The sequence below is a fragment of the Myotis brandtii genome, unplaced genomic scaffold (genome assembly GCF_000412655.1).
Source record: "Myotis brandtii unplaced genomic scaffold, ASM41265v1 scaffold600, whole genome shotgun sequence".
NCBI classification, from domain to species: domain Eukaryota; kingdom Metazoa; phylum Chordata; class Mammalia; order Chiroptera; family Vespertilionidae; genus Myotis; species Myotis brandtii.
In genome coordinates this window covers 665,421-686,056 of record NW_005370273.1, presented here as the reverse complement: position 1 = coordinate 686,056, position 20,636 = coordinate 665,421, and the positions used below count along the sequence as shown (strand labels likewise).

General features: G+C 43.6%; 1 protein-coding gene across 3 annotated transcripts in view; it reads right to left on the bottom strand.

Annotated features, from left to right (window-relative positions):
- Positions 1-20,636, bottom strand: part of WDR33 (WD repeat domain 33) — a 111,246-nt gene that overhangs the window by 5,097 nt on the left and 85,513 nt on the right. For 2 of the 3 annotated variants that reach the window (XM_005879465.2, XM_014550398.1), the window contains exons 8-18: positions 16,444-16,570; positions 15,179-15,333; positions 15,006-15,084; positions 14,240-14,350; positions 13,545-13,639; positions 13,249-13,335; positions 12,881-13,020; positions 12,079-12,231; positions 10,056-11,159; positions 7,918-8,026; positions 4,266-4,704 (exon numbers count right to left, since the gene is read on the bottom strand). In XM_005879465.2, coding sequence (XP_005879527.1) covers positions 4,266-4,704; positions 7,918-8,026; positions 10,056-11,159; positions 12,079-12,231; positions 12,881-13,020; positions 13,249-13,335; positions 13,545-13,639; positions 14,240-14,350; positions 15,006-15,084; positions 15,179-15,333; positions 16,444-16,570 — 2,599 coding nt within the window. The remainder of the gene's footprint in view (positions 1-4,265; positions 4,705-7,917; positions 8,027-10,055; positions 11,160-12,078; positions 12,232-12,880; positions 13,021-13,248; positions 13,336-13,544; positions 13,640-14,239; positions 14,351-15,005; positions 15,085-15,178; positions 15,334-16,443; positions 16,571-20,636) is intronic. The other variant, XM_014550399.1, reaches the window with a different exon arrangement.

The window sequence follows — 20,636 nt, the reverse complement described above, 5'->3', positions numbered from 1 at the left end:
GCAGTTGGGGGCAAGATCAGGCCGGCAGGGGAGGGCAATCCGACTACATCCCCAAGAGGTCCCAGATTGGAGAGGGTGCAGGCTGGGCTGAGGGACACCCCCCTCCCATGCACGAATTTCATGCACCAGGCCTCTAGTATGATATAAGAAGACAGGATACAAAGTTAAATGGGAGAAAAAGTAAAATTGTGCATTTTTAAAAGTACACATTTTACAATCCCAATATTACAGGCAAAAACAGGCAGGAAGTAAACATCAGAATGTAGAATTATTTTAATATTTTTAGGCTTTGAGGAATAATAATAGCAGTGAGCATTTTTTAAGTGCTTCTATCATGCCAACCGCTTTACATTATTCATTTCATTCCACCCTCAAAACCACCCCATGAAGCTGGTATGACTAACTCTATTCTACCCATGAGAACACTGAGGCACAGAGAGATTAAGTCATGGATTTAAGGATACACATAAGCACTCAGGTTTGAACTCAGCCAATCTTGCCCCTCAGCCCAGGCTCTTTACCATTGCTCCCAAATACTTCTCATTATCATTGAAATTTTTGTAATGAATATTTAACACTTATATAATCAGGAAAAAAGGAGATTGTGGGCCCATGCCTGCCAACTATGACAGACATATTTGGGGGCCTCTGCCTTGGCCCCCACTCCGGTCTCTACACAGGGGTGGCTATTACTGTCACCCACAGCCCCGCTCCACAGCAGACTAGTGACAGCAGGTATTGGCTCACGGGCAGGCTGGTGCCCCGGCTAGTGGACAGTTTCCCTCCCTCAGGATTCTGGACTGGGAGTCAGTCAGCGGGAGTGTTGCTGAAGCTGGGGGGCAGCAGAACAGGGGCCTGCAAGCAGGAAGGGCGCGTGAGCCAGGAGGCCCCAGGCAGCGAGAAGGGTCAGAAGGCGGCAAGGGCGTGGGCTGGTCCGCAGGAGCCACCTGCCGGGACTTCCTTCAGGCCAGGCCTTCTGCTTTTTCTTGAGTCTCCATCCCATTATCTTTTGCTCCATTTTACTTTGAAATTTTTCCAATTTACAGTTAAGTTGAAAAAATAGAACAAGCCCATGTATCCATCACCTAGATTAATCAGTTCTTACAGTTGCACACATGAGCTTTAGCTTCTCTTTATCCACCTGTTTCCAGATTCATGTTCTAAAACATTCTAAAACCAGCTGCTGGCATGTGCATCATCCCTGAACACTACAGTATGTTCCTTCTAAAAACACCGTTTCTCCTATAACATACTGTTACTACTCTAACATGGAATATTGTTTATTCTATAGTCTCATTCAACTGTCTCCATTTGTCCTCAACATGTCCTTTACAGTTGTTTTAAAATATGAATTTCAGTCATAATCACTTATTGTCACTCGTAGTCATGTTTCTGTGTTCTACTTTAATTCACAACTGTCCACCTCCCTAGTTTATCTTTTGTGATCTTAACGTTGTTGAAAGGTCACCCAGGTGTTTTATAGAATGTCCCACAATGTGAACTTTTCTGATTGTTTCCTTATGATTAGGTTCCGGTTAAACATCCTTACACTTTCTAAGTGGCGCCTGTTTGTTTCATGGATTATGATGTACAGGTGGAAGGGCCCGCACCTCACTGCACAAAGGCAATCTCCTCTGCAGGTACCCCTGTCCCCACAATCTTGTCCCCAGTGGCTTTAGCTTCCAGTGAAGAGCCTGGCCTGAGGTAACGTCTGAGTCATGTTCCTGCACACACAGGGGATGACCAGCACACTGGCTGAAGTAACAGCAAAGGTAAGGGTGGGATGGCCAGGAGAGGGCGGAGCAGGAAGAGGAAAAGCAGACAGCACTACTGCCCCGAGAAGCACAGGGGTAACCCCCAAACACAGCAGGACTCTCGCCCAGGAACCATCATGCAACTGCCCTCGTTACAAGAAAACAGAGAGAACCTAAGATGCCCTAATCAGAAAACAGCTCCTGTTAAGATCTAGATGTTTGTGTAACACACCACCACCCCCCCCCCCCCCCCCCCAAAAAAAAAAAAAAAAAAAAATTCACATGTTGAAGACCTAAATGTGATGATATTGAGATGGGCCTTTGAGGTCATTAGAGTTTACTGATGGGGCCCTCATGATGGGCTCAGTGGCCTTCTAAGAAGAGGCACCAGGGAGAGCTTGCTCACTCCCCTCCAGCTGCAGACAGGGAGAGGGTGGCCGTCTGCAAGCCAGGAAGAGAAGTCTCACCAGAGACCACCCTGCTGGGTCCTGATCTGGGACTTTCAGCCTCCAGAACTGTGAGAAAAGAGATTTCTGTTGCTTACGCCTAGCAGGATGGAATTTGGTTACAACAGCCTGAGCTCCTAACAAGCTGACCTCTCTCAAATGCCTCTCCTTCCTTATCTAACAGGTTCATTTCATCACATTACTGCGACACTAATGCTGCTCCAGGTGCTGAGGCCTCAGGGGTGGGTGAGCAGAGCTCCCAGGATGCAAGAGAGGAAGAAATGGACACAGCACTAGTGTCACACAGTGCCAGGTGCTGTGAAGCAATAGAAAGCAGAGTAGAGGCCTGGGTGTAGCAGGAGGAGAGGTCCACCTGAAGTGAGCCACACCGTTTGGGAACCGAGTCCCAAGCAGAGGGAGCAGCAAGCACAGCAGGACCAAAAGCCTGGTGGGCATCTCCAAAGAGCAGCACGAAGCTGTAAGCAGCACCACAGTTTAGACAAAACACAGCACAAACTGAGGCTTAGTAAATCTGAAACTGCGCAAGATGCAGAGACTCAAGAAATCAAAGTCCTGTTGCTGCCAAAGCCATTGGAAATGAGGCGCCTGCAGAGACAAAAAGCCACTTCAGAGTGAATACCTGGCTATCATAAAGAAAGGCCCTTATGAAAACTGGGAGCCCTGCCCTAACCGCTTTGGCTCAGTGAATAGAGCGTCGGCCTGCAGACTGAAGGACCCCAGGTTCGATTCTGATCAAGGGCAGGTACCTTGGTTGTGGGCACATCCCCAGTAGTGGGTGTGCAGGAGGCAGCTGATGGATGTTTCTCTCTCATCAATGTTTCTAACTATCCCTCTTCCCTTCCTCTCTGTAAAAAAATAAAATATATAAAAATAAAACACACACACACACAAAAAACTGGGAGCCCTTAAATCTTTTTTTTCCCCCCAAAACTCCCTTCCAATAGCTGCTTTCCTTAACCCACTATTTCACCCTCTGCGGCCCTTTTATCAGCCAACCTTTTCTAACACATCCTGTGAGGATGGGGATTGCCAACCTTTAACTCAGTCACCTCCTAGCAACAGTAGTGAGAACTGTGATGGGAAGAGAGATGAGCAGAAGACTGAGGTGGAGCAGGCAGGAGTGCTGAACAGCATGAGCCCTGCAGGGCCTTCAAAGGTCAAGAAACTGCTGATTCTCAGTGTGGCCCCATATCTGTAAAATGTTTACAGTGACACCTGTCTGACAATTCACTGTAACAACGAGGCTAAATAGCACACAGTAAATATCATCTTCATTGACTATTCTGAGTCTCTCTTGAAATTACACTAATTCTAGTTTTTTTCTCCATATTTCTCTTATTTTTTTATTTTTCTTTTTTTCCCCTCCATATTTCCTGTTACTTTTTTTAAAAAATATTGATTCCAGAGAGGAAGGGAAAAGAAGAGATAGATAGAAACATCAATGATGAGAGAGAATCATTGATTGGCTGCCTCCTGCACACCTCCCATTGGGGATCAAGCCTGCAACCCAGGCATGTGCCCTGGTTGGGAACCGTGACTTTCTGGTTCACAGGCCAATGCTCAACCACTGAACCACACTGGCCAGGCTCTTGTGTTCTTTTTTTACCCCAAGCAAGCTGAGTGCTCATTCAAGACTGACCTTGACCTATTTTAACAGCACTAATTTGATTTTGTTAGGATCTTTAGGCAATTTCACAAGAACTGTCTATTGAACAATTCCTTTATTCTTCATCTATATATCTGTCTCGTCTTTCATCATTCTAATCCACAGAACCTGGAAATTTCTAATCCGTTCCAAGAAACTTTGTAGTATGCAGATCTTCCCATTACTTTAAAACAACCAAAAAGATGCAAAGAAAAAATGATTTCCACATTCTTTTGTAAAGACAAAAGAACCACATAAAGGTTAAAAAGCATAATTTTTTTAAAAGTCTAAATGCAAAATGTGGAGAGTATAGGCTACAAGTGAAAAAGAGACTTTGTGGGGAAAATAGACAAAAAGCTCCAGGGAAGAAGAAACAGACCCACAGAGTATCTGCCCCACCTTTCTTCTCTGCGCCCTCGAAAACGTGGGTCCTCGGGGTCCCGGGGGAATCGCTCATCTCCAGGTCTGCGGCCTTCCCATGCCCCTGGCGGGCCCCGGGCTGTGCCCCGGCCATCCCCCTCGCTGAACTCCCTGTGATCAGGAGGAAAGGGAGGCCCGGGCCCCCCTCGCCTCCACTTCTCTTCTTGTGGTAAAGGTCCTCCTCGCCCCTCAAAATCACGTAATCGGTGGCCAAAGCGCTTGTCAGGGTGGAAGTCATCTGGTCTGCTGAAGTCGTCAGGAAAGTCGGGGTGAGGGCCGCGTCGATCAGGGGGACCCCTGCAGTCCTGGCCGCCCCGGAACGGCCCCCTGTCGGCACCGTGCTCGGGGCCGCTGCTCTGCTCGTGCCGCCTCTCGGACAGCGGGCCCATGTGGTGGTTTGGAGGGCCCCGGGAGTCACCTACGGGAAACAAAGCTGCTTTTACCAGGTCTTCCAGGCTCCTGCATTCTTTCATTCAGAGTCTCCCCTTCTTGGCTCTCAGCACACTGAGGAGACCACCATCTCCAAGGCATCATATAACGAGAGGAACTAGGGTTTTGTGGTACAGATTTCAACTTCATCACCCGCTAGTTAAGCCACTCGACCTAAAGCAAATTACCCATCTCAAATGGCATTAGCAACACCCACCTTCCAAGATAGCGATTAAGTAGGAAACATAAGACAGCCTCACAGGAACAGCCTGAGCTCCCCTCCCTGCCCCTCTTCCCGCGCAGGCCAGGCAGCCAAGCAGAGCCTCCCGCTGCACTGGTAAGACCTGCAGAGCCCATCACAGGGCACTGGGCTCCCTGCTGCCACCTCCGATGTCACTCCTTTAACCCCTCGCTCATTTCACTTGACCTGTTACTCACACTTTGGTTCTGGACACTCTTTTTTGTAAGGCACAGGGAGGCGCTTCTCTTCTGAGTGCCTGGGGCCACGCAGCCTCGCTCTACGCAGGCTCCGGTTCAGGTTCATGCGAACACTCTTTCTGCCTCTCTAGGAATGATACCCCTCCTCTATAATATTGTCACCATTCTTTGCAAATAATATTTGGAAACCCACCAAAAATTTTTTGAAGTATCTGAACATGTAATATATTTAAATTACTGAATAAAAATGGAAAAAGACCAGTGAATTTCTGATGGTGAACTGAGCTCACCTCCCACCTCTGGGGGATGTTTTCCTGAACGGCTGTGGCCATTTTAAACGAGCACTTATTTCGGTCAACATACAATGAAATCACATTTCTGAAAAGTGGAGAGCAAAGAGACACTCCTGCCTCTAAAACAACTAAGGGCTTAAATAAAATTCTTTTCATTCTGCACCCTGGCAATAAAGATGAGCTGAATTTTGTTTCCAGGTATCATAGTAAGCCATAATTCCTACCCTTCCAATGTCCTTCCTCTTACATTTCTGTCCATTTCAATCCCTCCTCACCATTCGAACATGTTTTAAAAAACTTGGAAGTTTCCATATGAAAATACAGCATCTGAAGAATTCTCTCCTTCCCTCCATGAAACCAGCCCTCTCCATCACGCTCAGGAAAGCCCCTGCCGACCCGCCTCTTGGTTCAGCTTGCAAATGCCCCAGACCTGTCTCCTAATGGAAGACAGCCCCCACCTCTCAGTATCCCTGACGTACGTCTTCACTCTGACATTCTGCTGCTGGAACTGGGTGTGACCTCTGACCCGAGGAGCTGAGCATATTCCACTTGGACTTACCTATGAAGACTAATCTTCCCATGACTCTTTCTGTCTACAAGTCCCCTGTTTATCCAGGGAAAGAAACCCACCACTACCAGTTAGAAGGGACGTGGCGCCCGGGGATGGGGCGGCAGCGCGGGTGAGTCCAGTAGGGGACAGCAGGGCCCCTTTTTCGGCTCTCCCTTCTCCCTTTTGTCCCTGGGAGAAAAAAGAGAGGAGGAAGGAGGAAAGAGAAAAGAGAAGAGGAAAGAAAGAGAAGAGGGGAAGAACAAGGAGGGAAACAGGCGGAGACAGACACAGGGCGGGGGAGGGGGGAAGAGGAGGCTCTCAGCTTGCTGACGGCTGTACCTTGTGGATAAAAGACTCTTCTTTCTTACAGCCCCCAAATTCCAAAGATGGTCCTTCATGCTTGCTTTCTCTTACTTGCCCTCCATAGGATGGGATTAAATAAGCATCTAATTCTTGTATTCCTTCCTTTATCCCTACCTCTAATATCTCATATACATTCAATCAAGCTTTAAATTCCCCAAGTGCTAGGGCTGGAAATGCTGACAAGGACTTATCTTCATCTGATAAAACCACAAGAACCCTAACATGAACCACAGGATGCTGTGGGCTTAGCCAATTTAAAAGACGCCCTAACCGGTTTGGCTCAGTGGATAGAGCGTCGGCCTGCGGACTCAAGGGTCCCAGGTTCGATTCCGGTCAAGGGCATGTACCTTGGTTGCGGGCACATCCCCAGTAGGCAGCTGATCAATGTTTCTCTCTCATCGATGTTTCTAACTCTCTATCCTTCTCCCTTCCTCTCTGTAAAAAATCAATAAAACATATTTAAAAAATAAATAAATAAAAATTAAATAAAAAGAGGAAAAGGAGTGAAGTTCTTTGAAAAGCCACCTGCACAGTACACAGGCTCTCTGGTTTGTCCTCCCACTGAATGTACCACTGCACCTCCTACTTTCCCCCCACTCCCTTCCAGCCCTCCCCTCAACTCTCCAGCAGCCTGCAGCCTCTACATCCCTGCTCCAGCTCTTCCTGAGGGCGCAGGAGAAGAGCTTACCCCTTTGGGAACAAGGACTCTGGCTCCCAGCATGTGCTCTTTCAACTCCTAAGATTAACACCTAATTTCCAAATAGCTCCACATCTAACTAAGTGATAAACCAGTGATGGCGAACCTATGACACGCGTATCAGAGGTGACACGCGAACTCATTTTTTTGGTTGATTTTTCTTTGTTAAATGGCATTTAAATATGTAAAATAAATATCAAAAATATAAATCTTTGTTTTACTATGGTTGCAAAGATCAAAAAATTTCTATATGTGACACGGCACCAGAGTTAAGTTAGGGTTTTTCAAAATGCTGACACGCCGAGCTCAAAAGGTTCGCCATCGCTGCTCTAAACACTGGCATTCTCATCTCTGTGCTCTCCACAGCATCAACCACCTGAGGCGTGGCAGGTCGGTGCGCTGCCCTATTCTTTCCAAGTGGCGCAGAATAATGTAACCAGCTAAATAATCCAATACTTGATACAATTTGGAGGGAGAAGGGGATGATATTAAAAACACTTAAAATCTCGGAATTCTTTATCCCATCAAAACATATAACATGACCCAGTTCAGCTCTCAGCTGCTCGTGCGCTGGAGGCACAGAGCACTCCCATCCCCGCAGGCGGACAGGCCTCCGGCCGCTCCGGAGGAGCTCGCTGCCTGAGCAGGTTTCTGGCTAACGAAGCAAAGCCATGGGTGAATGCATCATCAGACAGAACTGTGACCTGAAGTGGCTGTGCTCTTGTTTTTCCTAGAGGTTCAAGTGACCATTCTATCAAACACTTACCAGTAAAGCTATGCATTGTAAAAAAAAAATTTTTTTTTTCTTTTTTGCGTCAAGGTGGTGAAATACAACCTCTTTTCCCGCCAGCAGATATTTACCTTTGTTAGGGCCAGGTCCTTGTCCAGGGTTAAGAGGGGGGATGCGACCTTGTGCTCCCTGCTGCCCTAGGCCTGGGATCAGGGGTGGGGGGCCTGTGCTCTGTCCTTCCTGAAAAGATGTTTTTAAAGAGGGAGTGTGAAACCACAGCTTGTGCTTTGTGAATAGCAATTGTATTATAATGTGACAAGAGAAAAACATTAGGTTTCCCCAAAGCCTCCAGCAGTAAATGTATAGCTAGTGACATCATAGCAAAACTGTCCTTAAATTCAGGGAGATACTTCTTTTACCATAATAAGAGGAAACACACCTATTTTAAACCTGCTGATAGGTATTATTTAAAGCTAGATCTTGACTTCTTAAGCTAAACAAGAACGTCAATGGAAAGCGAGAAATCATGAGGTAATGACAACACCCCACACAGAGGACCTCCTGGCAACAGGGAGACGGCACTCTTCCAGGACGCGCCACACCTCTCGGGTGCCACAAAACGGCAGGGAGCAGGGCTGGGTGTGAAAAGGGGAGTGGAGAACAGAAAGGGCTGGGCTCCTGCCAAGGGAGGTGTCCACACCAGCTTGCTCCTTTCACATGCCCCCTATCTCTACCTACTGCTCATTCTCTGCTCCGTCATCTGGGATCTTGTGGATTCATTTGGTTCTGGCAGCTTCTATCTTAATACAAACCTGTTGCTCTGATGCTTTTAATCTCCTTGCTCTGGACCCCAAGTTTGTCCCTAGTCCTCATATTCAGTATTTTTATCTAGCCATGTCTAAATTCTGATTTCCCACACTGTCCAGTGACCTTGGATCAGGTCTGTTGACAAACACACACACCTTCTATGAAAATAGCACAGTTTCAAAAATCAATAGCAAAATTGTATTCACACTCCAAACTAGCTGGCATGAAAGAGCAGCTCTCACTGCAGGACACCACGATAGCTATAACAATAACACCAGTAATTTCTATATTTGTTTTTTGTATGTTTCATCCCCAAACAACTCATGCTGTTAATACCTGACAGCAATTTCAGTAAATTAAACCAATTAAAACAATTGGTTTAAATAATTCACCTGGTCAAAGTGAAGAAAGTATTTCAGTATGTGACAAACATGAGCAAAGATTTCATCAGGCCAACTTCTGAGATGTGAAATACCCTATTTCAAATAGGGTATTCCATCAATATTTCTATATGTAAATTAAATCTTTACAGCATTATGCTTTGCATTTATAAAATATTTTAGTACATGATAGAATAAAACTTATTAAAAAGTGCACAATAAATTCTGGAAGTAAACTCAAATACCATCAGATTCTTCACTGCTATAAAATTTTTCAGTTCTGGAAGATCTAATGAAGAGTACCACATAATCTTATTTAGCTAGTTCTTTTAATTCTAAAAATCCAGTGGTCATCTTCACATGACAAATGCTCAGAGCTGTTAACAGAGTGCTTTCTACACAGTGTCCAGTATGGCCTTTCCACGGGAATGGAGGCCAGGGAGTCACGTCCTCTGAAAGGTGCAGGAGCACACACCCCAGAGGCCAGCGTGTTCACCCTTCCCTGCTCATGCAGTCCTTCTGTACGTCTCCCCAAGCAACCTGAGCACTATAACTTGGCCAATAAAAGCCGAACCACCAAAAAAAGGTCAAGAAAAATTCCATAGAAATATTCCCTCACAAATATTCTTGTAAGCTGAAAACAACTTGGACAGAATTCCGTCCACAGGGTCAGAATTTGAGAATGTGTAATTCTGGCCTGAGAATTAAGGTCTACTGGGGCCTTAAACAACTATCTGAAAAGGTAGAGCTGGCAGGCCACGCTACAAAGGACCCAGAAAAGGGAGCACAACAGGCTGGCAGTCCCCCAGCTTCCTCCCCAGGCCACAGCTCTTTTGGAGGCCTGGAACAATTATCTAGATTCCATCTTTTCTGGAAGAACATCTATTAAAATACAGGTTAAGAAGTTAAGATTCACATTGCAATACGTGTGATGGTCTATTTCATTTTCTTGTCTCCCACTTCAGCTGTGATGCTCTTCTCAGGCCGCTATCACCACCTGAGAGGCATTCCCGTCAGCTGTGCCGCATCCGTGCACTGCATCTTCCCAAAGGGTAATGCCCACAGTTGGAAAGAAAGAATACCTGATTGAAGGGGGCCCGGGGCCCATCGCCCAGTAGAGCTGTTTTCTGCTGCTGGAATGGCATTTGCCCTTGAGACGGATGTGGCCCGCGGGCAGGGTTCTGCTGTCCCTGAGGCCCAGGGGGCCCCTGCATGCCACCCTGGGGTGGAGGCCCCAGAGAGCCCTGGGGCGGCCCCTGCTGTCCTTGTGAGCCTGGCGGCCCTCGTAACTCCTGGGGAGGGCCCAGCATCGACCCTTGAGGTGGAGGCCCCTGCATGGCGCGCATCTCCTGAGGGCCTCGCATCTCCTGAGGGCCTCGCATCTCCTGAGGGCCATGTCCCAGTAGTCCACTTGGAGGGTGAGGTCTCATCTCTTGAGGTGGGTGGCCCATCATCATGCCTTGGGGAGTAGGACCCTGATTCTCTCGAGGGCCTGGAGGACCCTGCATTCCTCTTGGATTCAGTCCCATCAGAGGTCCCTGAGACACGGGACCTTGGATCCCCTGAGACCCGGGCCCGCCTTGTATTCCATGAGGATGAGGAGGTCCTTGCATTCCTCTGGGACCAGGTGGCCCCTGCATACCTTGAGTACCTGGAGGCCCCTGAGGGCCCATATGCCCCTGGGGACCAGGTGGGCCTTGGGGGCCGATGTGACCTTGTGGGCCAGGTAGGCTTTGAGGACCCATATGACCTTGAGGACCAGAATTACCCTGTGGCCCAGGTGGTCCTTGAAGTCCCAAAGGGCCATGAGGTCCAGGATGTCTTTGCATTCCTTGGGGGCCATGTATGTCCTGAGGCCTCGGCAACCCTTGGGGTGGGCCCTGGGGCCCTTGTGGTCCCATGAATCCTTGTGGCCCTCCACCTCCCTGATGCAATGGAGGACCTTGTGGTCCCATTTGTCCCTGGGGTCCAGGGGGTCTGAACTGTCCCTGTGGACCTGGAGGCCCCATTTGAGCCATGTTCATTGGCATCTGCTGAGATGAATGGGGCTGTTGAAAACCTTGAGGAATCTGAGACATTGGACCTTGTCCTGGAAAGGGCTGGGGTCCAAGAAGAGGGGTACCAGATGCAGGAGCAGGCTGAATTTGCTCAGCCTGTTTTTGTGCAAGCCTTTCAATTTTAAGTTGCTGGAAAGAAAAAAAGAAAAAGCATACTGAAAAGTAAGCCAGAAGATGACAATGTGGCTGTCACTTATTTCATTGGGGAACCTCAAAACAAACACGAGGCATCAACCTCTTAAAGCCCCAGCAGTAACTAGAGTCCATATAACATTCAGACATACAGATGGCGCTCAGGCCTCCAGACTCACTCTAGAGCAGCGGTTCTCAACCTGTGGGTCATGACCCCTTTGGAAGTCGAACGACCCTTTCACAGGGGTCGCCTAAGACCACCAGAAAACACATGTATAATTACATATTGTTTTTGTGATTAATCACTATGCTTTAATTATGTTCAATTTGTAACAATGAAAATACATCCTACATATCAGATATTTACATTACGATTCATAACAGTAGCAAAATTACAGTTATGAAGTAGCAACAAAAATAATTTTATGGTTGGGGTCACCACAACATGAGGAACTGTATTAAAGGGTCGCAGCATTAGGAAGGTTGAGAACCACTGCTCTAGACTAACTCTTCTTAGGTGCTGGGAAACAACAGTCAGGATTATGTACATCCATCTTGACCAGGAAAAGCCCAAAAATTTACCAGTTTTTTGTTATTCTTGGTAGCTGTCAAGGTAGGAAAACTAAGAACAAACCACCTGCTTTAGAGCTGACAGAAAAAGAAAAATTATTTTATCTGGGGATAAATAAGTGAATTTAAATTTAAACTTGTTGGCTTTCTCTTTTCTACTAAAGTGTATATTTAACTTAGGTCTACTCACTGCTTGACTGCTCTAGTTAGAAACTAGCTCCTCCCGTAGAGGAAGAAGGGGTGGTGCTTATCAGACCCTCTGAGAGGCCCGTCCCTTCTCCTTAGGAGCATATCAATAATGTCAGCCCTACTTTTTAGAGCATCTGGAATCCCCCAAAGAGCTTACCTCTAGAAGCTGTGGGTTAGTATACTGTAATGTGGCCATTTCTTGCTCAATTTCTGCTTGCGTTTTTTTCTTCTCTTCCAATTTAATGTCCTCTTTTCTGTCATTCAGTACCTCGTTTGGGGCAGGAATTGGAACTTTATTTTGCATCCAAGCCTTGGGAAAGAAGAGAATATTAAAATATGCCCTAAGTGTGTAATTTACAATGGCAGAATGAGAAAAACCATTCTATCATGTCATTCATTGGCTCATTCCAACTTTCTGAATACAAGGTGGCGCACCTGGTGCACTATCTTTATTTCTGATGCTAGTTCTTAGTGACACATGAGTAGGATTTGGCAAGCACATGACTAGGTAGCAATCACTAAATTACTAAAAGCTGTTAGATCTGGCATGTTATTAAGAATGTGAAGCTCACCTGCCTCTTCCAAAGGACTCCCCCCCTCCCCCGCCCCCACCTTGTGCTGAGGGAACCAATAAAGCAGAAGACAGGCAATGCAGAAGAGAGTTGATGCACTCTCTGTGCTCCGGCTTCTTTTTCTTCCTTCCTCCAATAGCATCGATGATAATAAGGAGGTGAGAATAATAAAAGATCTGGAGAAAACTCATGACAAACTCAGCACTAAATGCAAAGCAGCAGATGAGAACTACGTCTAAGAATGCCTGAAATATGTGAAAAATGCTCTAAAGGTCAACAGCACAGAAATATCACCAACAATGAGAGGATGCCGAGAACCCTGTTTCTAAACTTCAATCAGACTCACCGAGCAGCACCACCAATGCATGAACGAGATGGGCCACTCACCTGCTGGAACTGAGCAGGGATAGGTTTTGCATAAGGAACTTTCTTCTGAGGTACTTTTTTCTGATCCTTTTGCATCACTTCCTCCATTCCCCAATCTAAACCTGGAATTGTCATTTCAATTTCATTTGACTCATCTTTCCCTGTAATCATAAAGATAAGTAATTAGTCAAGGATATAAAAAAAAGTGGCCACTTCATCAATGAACACATTTTTGGAAGAACAGATTAAATGTTAGCAGTTTACATTACTTATATAAACATTTCTTTTAAAAAAATGGCATTATCAAAATAACTTAATACCATAAAGATAAGAAAACAGACCTATAAAAATTTTATAAAAATAGAATTAATAGGTATAATTTCTCTTACCCATCTGCTCTTGTTCCATGGCTAATTTAAGTTGTTCTGGTATTCCCATCCCTGGTATTACTGCCAGGCTATTAGGTTCAAGGTCATCTATAAATAGGAACACATCCACAATAGAGATTTTATAAATGTAGTGGTCCAATAAAATTAGAACTTTTATAAAAATGAAACTTATCATCGGTGGTTTACAAATCAATAAACTATAAAACTAAAATTCATTTTGTAAAATCTTCTCAATACCTAACACTTTTATAACAGACTATCTCATTTCAAAGAAGGATAAATGTGCGGAGCCTCACCATATTCTACTCCATCTTCTGACATTCCTGGTAATAGGTTTAGATTATAGCGATCACGCATTTTATCACCTGGTCGGTTTCGGGTCCAGAATTTGCTGCAAAATAAAAGTGATGGATGCGAAAGGCAAGGAGCATGAGCTCAGCATATTTCTGGGCACTTAAGAGTACAAACCAGCCGAAACCGGTTTGGCTCAGTGGATAGAGCGTTGGCCTGCGGACTGAAAGGTCCCAGGTTCGATTCCGGTCAAGGGCATGTACCTTGGTTGTGGGCACATCCCCAGTAAGAGATGTGCAGGAGGCAGCTGATCGATGTTTCTCTCTCATCGATGTTTCTAACTCTCTATCTCTCCCCCTTCCTCTCTATAAAAAATCAATAAAATATATTTAAAAAAAAAAAAAGTACAAACCAGTCCTCTGGTAAACACAATTTTACAATGCTTTTCTTCTAAAAATTTAAAATGCAGAAAGACGTTTTTTAATCAGAAGGCAAAACAAAATTTGAATAACAAAGTCATATTCAATACTCAATCTCCTTCTCATAACATATGTACTTATAAAACACCACAGAAATGTTCCTAAGAACAAGATAGAATACAAATTAATATACCAATCTATCAATAAAAAATGTACATACTTATTTCCACCTGCCCCATGAACACAGTAACCCCTTGTTACTTTTTTCACAGAAAGCTTACCTGGTATGGTCATTTGAGCCTGAGCAGAGGATATGTCCAAGAGGATGCCACGCCAGACTCCAGATCATTCCTTCGTGGGCCATCTCCATCCCGCCCACTTCCTTCTCTACCCTACAATAGCACCACAGAAAGAAGTCTTTTTCACAAAAGTTATATATACATATAACTTTTATATATATATAAAAGTTATATATATATATACATATATAAAGACATTTTATTTTAGTGTAACATATAGCTACCAAAGCCTATTACTTTTAATCTGTCAATTTCACATGATATAGGGGCGCTGATTTGTCATCAGTAACATATTTTTTTAAAATATGTTTTTATTGATTTCAGAGTGGGGGAGAGAGAGAGAGAAACATCAATGATGTTTCATTGATTTCCTGCCTCCTGCACACCTCCTACTGGGGATCAAGCCCACAACCTAGGCATGTGCCCTGACCGAGAATCGAAAATGACCTCCTGGTTCATAGGTCAACACTCAACCACTGAGCCACACCAGCTAGGGAAAATGCTTCAAAAATGATTTACCAATAAGAAACAAGAAAATCTATTTTACTTGCTCTTAATGACTTCTACATCCAAAAATAAATGTGCTAAGTTTTCTAGTCCAAGCGGGGTTTCCAGAATGGAAAGCTGCAAGAAGTCTCTGACATAGAACATATGAACACTCAGAGAACATACAAACAGTGTCATGTTTTACACTTTCAGGTGCTCTCTTCAAACAATAGGCAACGTCCTTATAATAAGTGTTACATACCCAACATGCCAGAAGAGCAAAGAGCCATCGGACCCTCCACTAGCAAAAAGTCCTTCATGAACAGGATGCCAGGCCACAGCTGTAAAACAAAAACACAGGGAAAGGCAAAATTATTAGGACCTCAGAACACCATAGGCAAGTCAGAAGGAGAAGTGTCTCTAAAAGCCACTGACCTGTGGCTTCTTTCTTATGACCTCGGAAGACTTGAAGCTCTTCTTTCAGGTTTCTGATATCAAAAAGTTTACAGAGATGGTCACGTGATGCTGTGAGTAGCCAATTGCCATTGAGATTTAATTTTACTTCCATCACTGTGTTTTTATGGGCATGACTAGAAACAAAGTACCAAGAAAATAATGTAAGAATTAAAAACAAATCTAAATCCATATAATGGCCATTTCTGTTGAAAAGCACATGGGTCAAGATGGCAAGAGGTTTAGCCTAGAAGCAATAAAGCATGAAGAAACAGCATTATAGGACCACAGTTAAAAGTACATTTGAAATAAATAGGTCAATGACAGAAATAATGTCCAGTATCTAAGCATTGCTTTCCTTAACCAGTTAAAATAGCAGCAGAGCTTCAAATGGATATAAAAGTTTATCTTTGAATCAGGGGAAGCATTGGAACATATAAATTACTATTCAATAAAGCTCATTAAATTTTTTAACTTCAATGAACCTCCTCTCATTAAGACAAAGCATAAAAAAAGAACATGGGATAGTGGGAAGGTTAATTTGAACTCAAGACACTGCCACAAGCCGAGGCCTGCACAGTGCACATCTCCACAGAGCACCACTGCCAAACACGCGGGTGGACTGCGGCCAGTGGAGGTGTGCGCCACGGCAGCCTGCTCCAACCAGCTCACTCCCAATCACGAGGACCGGGACACAGCTGCTTGGTCAAAACAATGTTAACAACATATTCATATCACTGTGCATGTTTACAGATAATTCAGAAAAAAATTTATTATGTAGCTGCATCATAAGTAAGCATCTCAGACAAAAAAATTGAGAACTGATTCAAAAATAGAGGAAAAGCTTCTCTATAAATAGACATAGTGGGATGGAGAAAGCTGGGCTGTATGTCTAGTGAGGGGCATACACATCAACTCCACACAGTGCCAAGTGCATTATAATGAGGAGAGACAGTAAGTCAGAATAGTAATAACCACCTCCTTCGCAATCTCTTCCTCACCTTCCACTCCCGTGATACCCAAATTAAATTTAGATAGCTGTGGCAGAGCATAAATCAAGCCGTATTTCATTAGGAATTCAGACATAAATCATATTTAATTAATAAGACTGTTATGGATACAAATCCATCTGTTGTCTAACCTACTTTTTCAAAAATACGCGAGAGGAGAGAAAGCTAAAAGTTAAAAGAACACAGGCAGCTTTGTTCCCTTTGTTCGGGGACCAAGGTGGGGTTCCTATCACTTACAGTGTTGCAAGACTCTGCCCAGTCTTGGGATCCCAGAACTTGATTGGCTGTTGACTATCTTTACTTCCTGAAACAACTAACCCTTTTGTTGGATGCCAGTCTACACATTTCACATCAGCACCATGCCCTGTCGGAAACAAGTTAAGATAAAAACCTAATCAGTCATATATATTTAAAGCAAGATTCCATTCTAATTTGAACCAAAGTAGAAAAATCTATTAAATGTTTTGATCTTGGTGCTCTAAACTTTTTTCAAGACTCTTTGGCCTTTGTGTCTGGGAGCCTAAAGGATACACAGCAGCCTCTCTCCCGCCAAGATGCACAGGAACCACTCCTCTGCTCCCGGAGCTACTGTCATCCTCGAGCCAACTTGCTTAGTCAAGGCTTTTTGGAGCTGCACCTCTCAAGCCCCGTATATAAAGCTTTTTAGACTTTTCATGCTGTTCCTATGTTATCCTAATTATTAGGCACAATTCCTGTCCTCCACTTTAGTTCTCCCACTTGGCAGTAGTCCTTAAGACAAAAGTCCTAAATTCAGGTTTGGACAACATCACTTTCTGGTGTGATGACAGGAAAAGTATTCCCTCTTCCTGAACCCATTCACTCAGATGCAGAAGGACAAAAATAATCCCTGCTTCGTTCGCACACGTCAGATGAGATGCTAACAAAAGATGCCCTACTGAGTAATTACTAAATGTTAGCAACGTACTGAGCAATTGTAAGCATCACCTCTTAAAATCCTAACAAAATACCAAGGAAAGTATTATCATGATCTCCACTAGTGAAAAATGAGGAGGACTGGACAGGGTCAATAACATGTCCTAGATTCCAAAGCTAGTCAACAAGAACAAGCTGGGAGCCCTAACCGGTTTGGCTCAGTGGATAGAGCATCGGCCTGCGGACTGAAGGGTCCCAGGTTTGATTCCGGTCAAGGGCATGTACCTTGGTTGCGGGCACATCCCCAGTAGGAGGTGAGCAGGAGGCAGCTGATGGATGTTTCTCTCCCATTGATGTTTCTAACTCTCTATCCCTCTCTCCCTTCCTCTCTGTAAAAAAATCAATAAAATATATATTTTTTTAAAAAGAACAAGCTGGGATCTGAACCTGGTCCACAGGGTCCCAGGGACAGTTCTCTTCACCACCAGGCTAGAACATGAGGTCACCTCACAAATGTAAGACATTAACAAACGTGAAAATAAAGATCTGTAAAACTGAAAGAAATGACCTTTGAAAAATTGGGTGCTTTACAAAGAGAGTTCCCATAATATTTTACAGCAAAATACACTAAGAAGCTGGTGAAGAGAGAGATAAAGATCATTGGAAACAGCTTCTTCTCCAACCTGGGTCAAATTCAGCTTCTATGAAGTTTTAGGTGTGAAGGAGGAAGGATATAAAAGAATAGAAAAACAGAAAGTGAAGAAGAAAAAGATGGTTCTAGAGGCAATGGAAAGTGAATTTGCACTAATTCAGAAGAGGAGTAATTCACATCTCAACAGAAAATACCTCATGCTGGCAAGCATATAGGTAGATACCAACTATTTGGAGAATAGTTTAGCAATCTGTGTCAAAAGCATGAAGAAAGTATATATCCTATAAGTCTGTAATTCCAAATTGGATAGCCCTAGCCAGTTTGGCTCAGTGGATAGAGCGTTGGCCTACGAAGTGAAAGGTCCCAGGTTCGATTCCGGTCAAGGGCATGCCCAGGGTGTTGTGGGCTCGATCTCCAGTGGAGGACTTGCAGGAGGCAGCCGATCCATGATTCTCTCTCATCATGGATGTTTCTATCTCTCTCCCCCTCTTCCTTCCTCTCTGAAATCAATAAAAATATATTTTAAAAATAATAATAATGGATGTTCAAAACAGTTGTGTACAGGATATTTACGATACAGCTTATTTTCAAAATGCCCATGAATAGGCAACAAATACATCTATAATAATAAGAGGGTAATATGCTAATTAGACCAAATATCCTTCTGAGCATCATTCCGGACATCCTTCCGGAAGAAGCCGGGGCTGGAGCGAAGCAGCCCACGTCCTGAGTGCTGGAGTGAAGCCAGTGCCAGCAGCCGGGGGAAGGAAGGCCTACTCTTGCACGAATTTTCATACAAAATAAAATTCAGTATGGCATATGTGCTCAATGGAATATGATGCACCTATCGTAAATGATACTATAGGTAATTAAATGACATTAAAACGTTCATGATACTAAGTTTATTTTAAAAATAAAAAACATCTGTGTGTATAGCATTCCTGATGACATCACTGTAAAAGGCAAACAAGTTACTAACACAAGTGACTGTGTGTGCATATCCCCACAGACAGAAAAAAAGGCAAATTACTGCCCTAGCTGGTTTGGCTCAATGGATAGAGCATTGGCCTGTGGGCTGAAGGACCCCGGGTTCAATTCCCGTCAAGGGCACATGCCCGGGATTGCAGGCTCAACCCCCAATAGGGACGTGCAGGAGACAGTTGATCAATGATTCCCATCACTGATGTTTCTTTCTTTCTCTCTCTCTCTCTCTCTCTCTCTCTCTCTCTCTCTCTCTCTCTCTCTCTCCCCTCTCTGAAATCAATAAAAATATTTAACAACAAAAAAAAGGCAAGTTAGTAACAAGAGTGACTATGTGTGCATATTCCCACAGAGGAAAAAAAGGCAAGCTGTCTAGACATCAAACTGTTATCAGAATATTAAGCTGAGTAATGAAATTAAGGTGATTCTTACTTCTCTGTGTATGTTCTGTTTTTACATTTTCTATAATAAGTGTACATTATTTTGTAATAGGGATCTGAAGAAGAGAAAGGGGAAGAGAGGTTTGGTTGTTCCTTTGATTTTTTTAATTAAAAAAAAAAAAAAGAACTGCCCAGCTAACGCAGCTCAGTGGTTGAGCATCGACCTATGAACCAGTTCGATTCCATGTTGGGGCACATGCCCAGACTGCAGGCTCCATCTCCAGTGGGGTGCATGCATGAGGCAGCCAATCAATGATTCTTGCTCATCACTGATGTTTCTACCTCTCTCTCCATCTCCCTTCATCTCTGAAATCAATAAAAAATATGTTTAAAAAAAAAAGAACTGAGGATGAACAAATTAAATAGAAATACAATTCACTCCTCCAATCTACTGCTTGCCTTAAGAGCATTTAATGTTCTAACGATTTGATCCTAAAAAGATAAAGCTAGGAAATTTAAAAACTTTATGGACCAATATCATGTAAAATTAAATATATGTAGATATGTATCTATTTTCACCAAATTTGAGTGGAAAAAGCATAAGAAAGCACTTTTAAAATGTGATGCACTATGCAAAAGTTTATATTCTTAGCAGCCATCTCTACCCTCACCTTCTCTGGGACTTTTTCATGTCATAAAGAGAGTATATCTGTTTAGTTTAAACAAGTATATACAAAAACTATCACTCCATAAAAAGGAACATTAATATTTTTTAGCTGCTTTAGTTTTGTTTCCTGAAGTTTTCTAAAATGTATTTAAGTAGAATTCAAGCAAGTGATGAATCCCATCCATCCTTTTCTGTTAAATAAATTTACCCATATCCATATATCACTACTAGAAATCAAATTATACTGGTTGTTGTTGATTATTTTATTAGTCACTGTCCTCAATAATAAAAATACTACTACTAACAAACACATATACTTCTTATTTACAGTACTATTCTAAGCAAAGTATATATACTGCCTTACCATCTCCGTAAGAAGTGTACAAAGTACAGACAGGTTAAATACCTGCCCACGCATGAGTAGGGGGTGGGGAGGGCAATAAGGCGATAAGGACACATATGTAATACCTTTATCAATAATAAAAAAAAATACCTTGCCCACAATCACACAGTTGATACGTGGCAGAGCAGACATCTGAATGTAAGGAGTCACTGCTCCTAACACCGAGTCTATACCGCCTTCTTAGATGTCAAAGGTTAGTCTGCGACTTACAGGAGGGAAAGGAAACAAAAGCATACGCCATCTGACTTGCTTCTATGATGCATAAAGATTCATTGAAGGGTGTGCACAGCAGGCAGCAAACTAGGATAGAAGGGGTACTATTCAAGCCTTTCATTATTTTATTACTGAACCATGAGCATATAGTTATCTACTTTTTAAAAGTTAAAATACAAATAAAGTTATCTAAGAATATATGTGCAAAAAAGTATGTGCCGCATACTTAACATTTGTGGC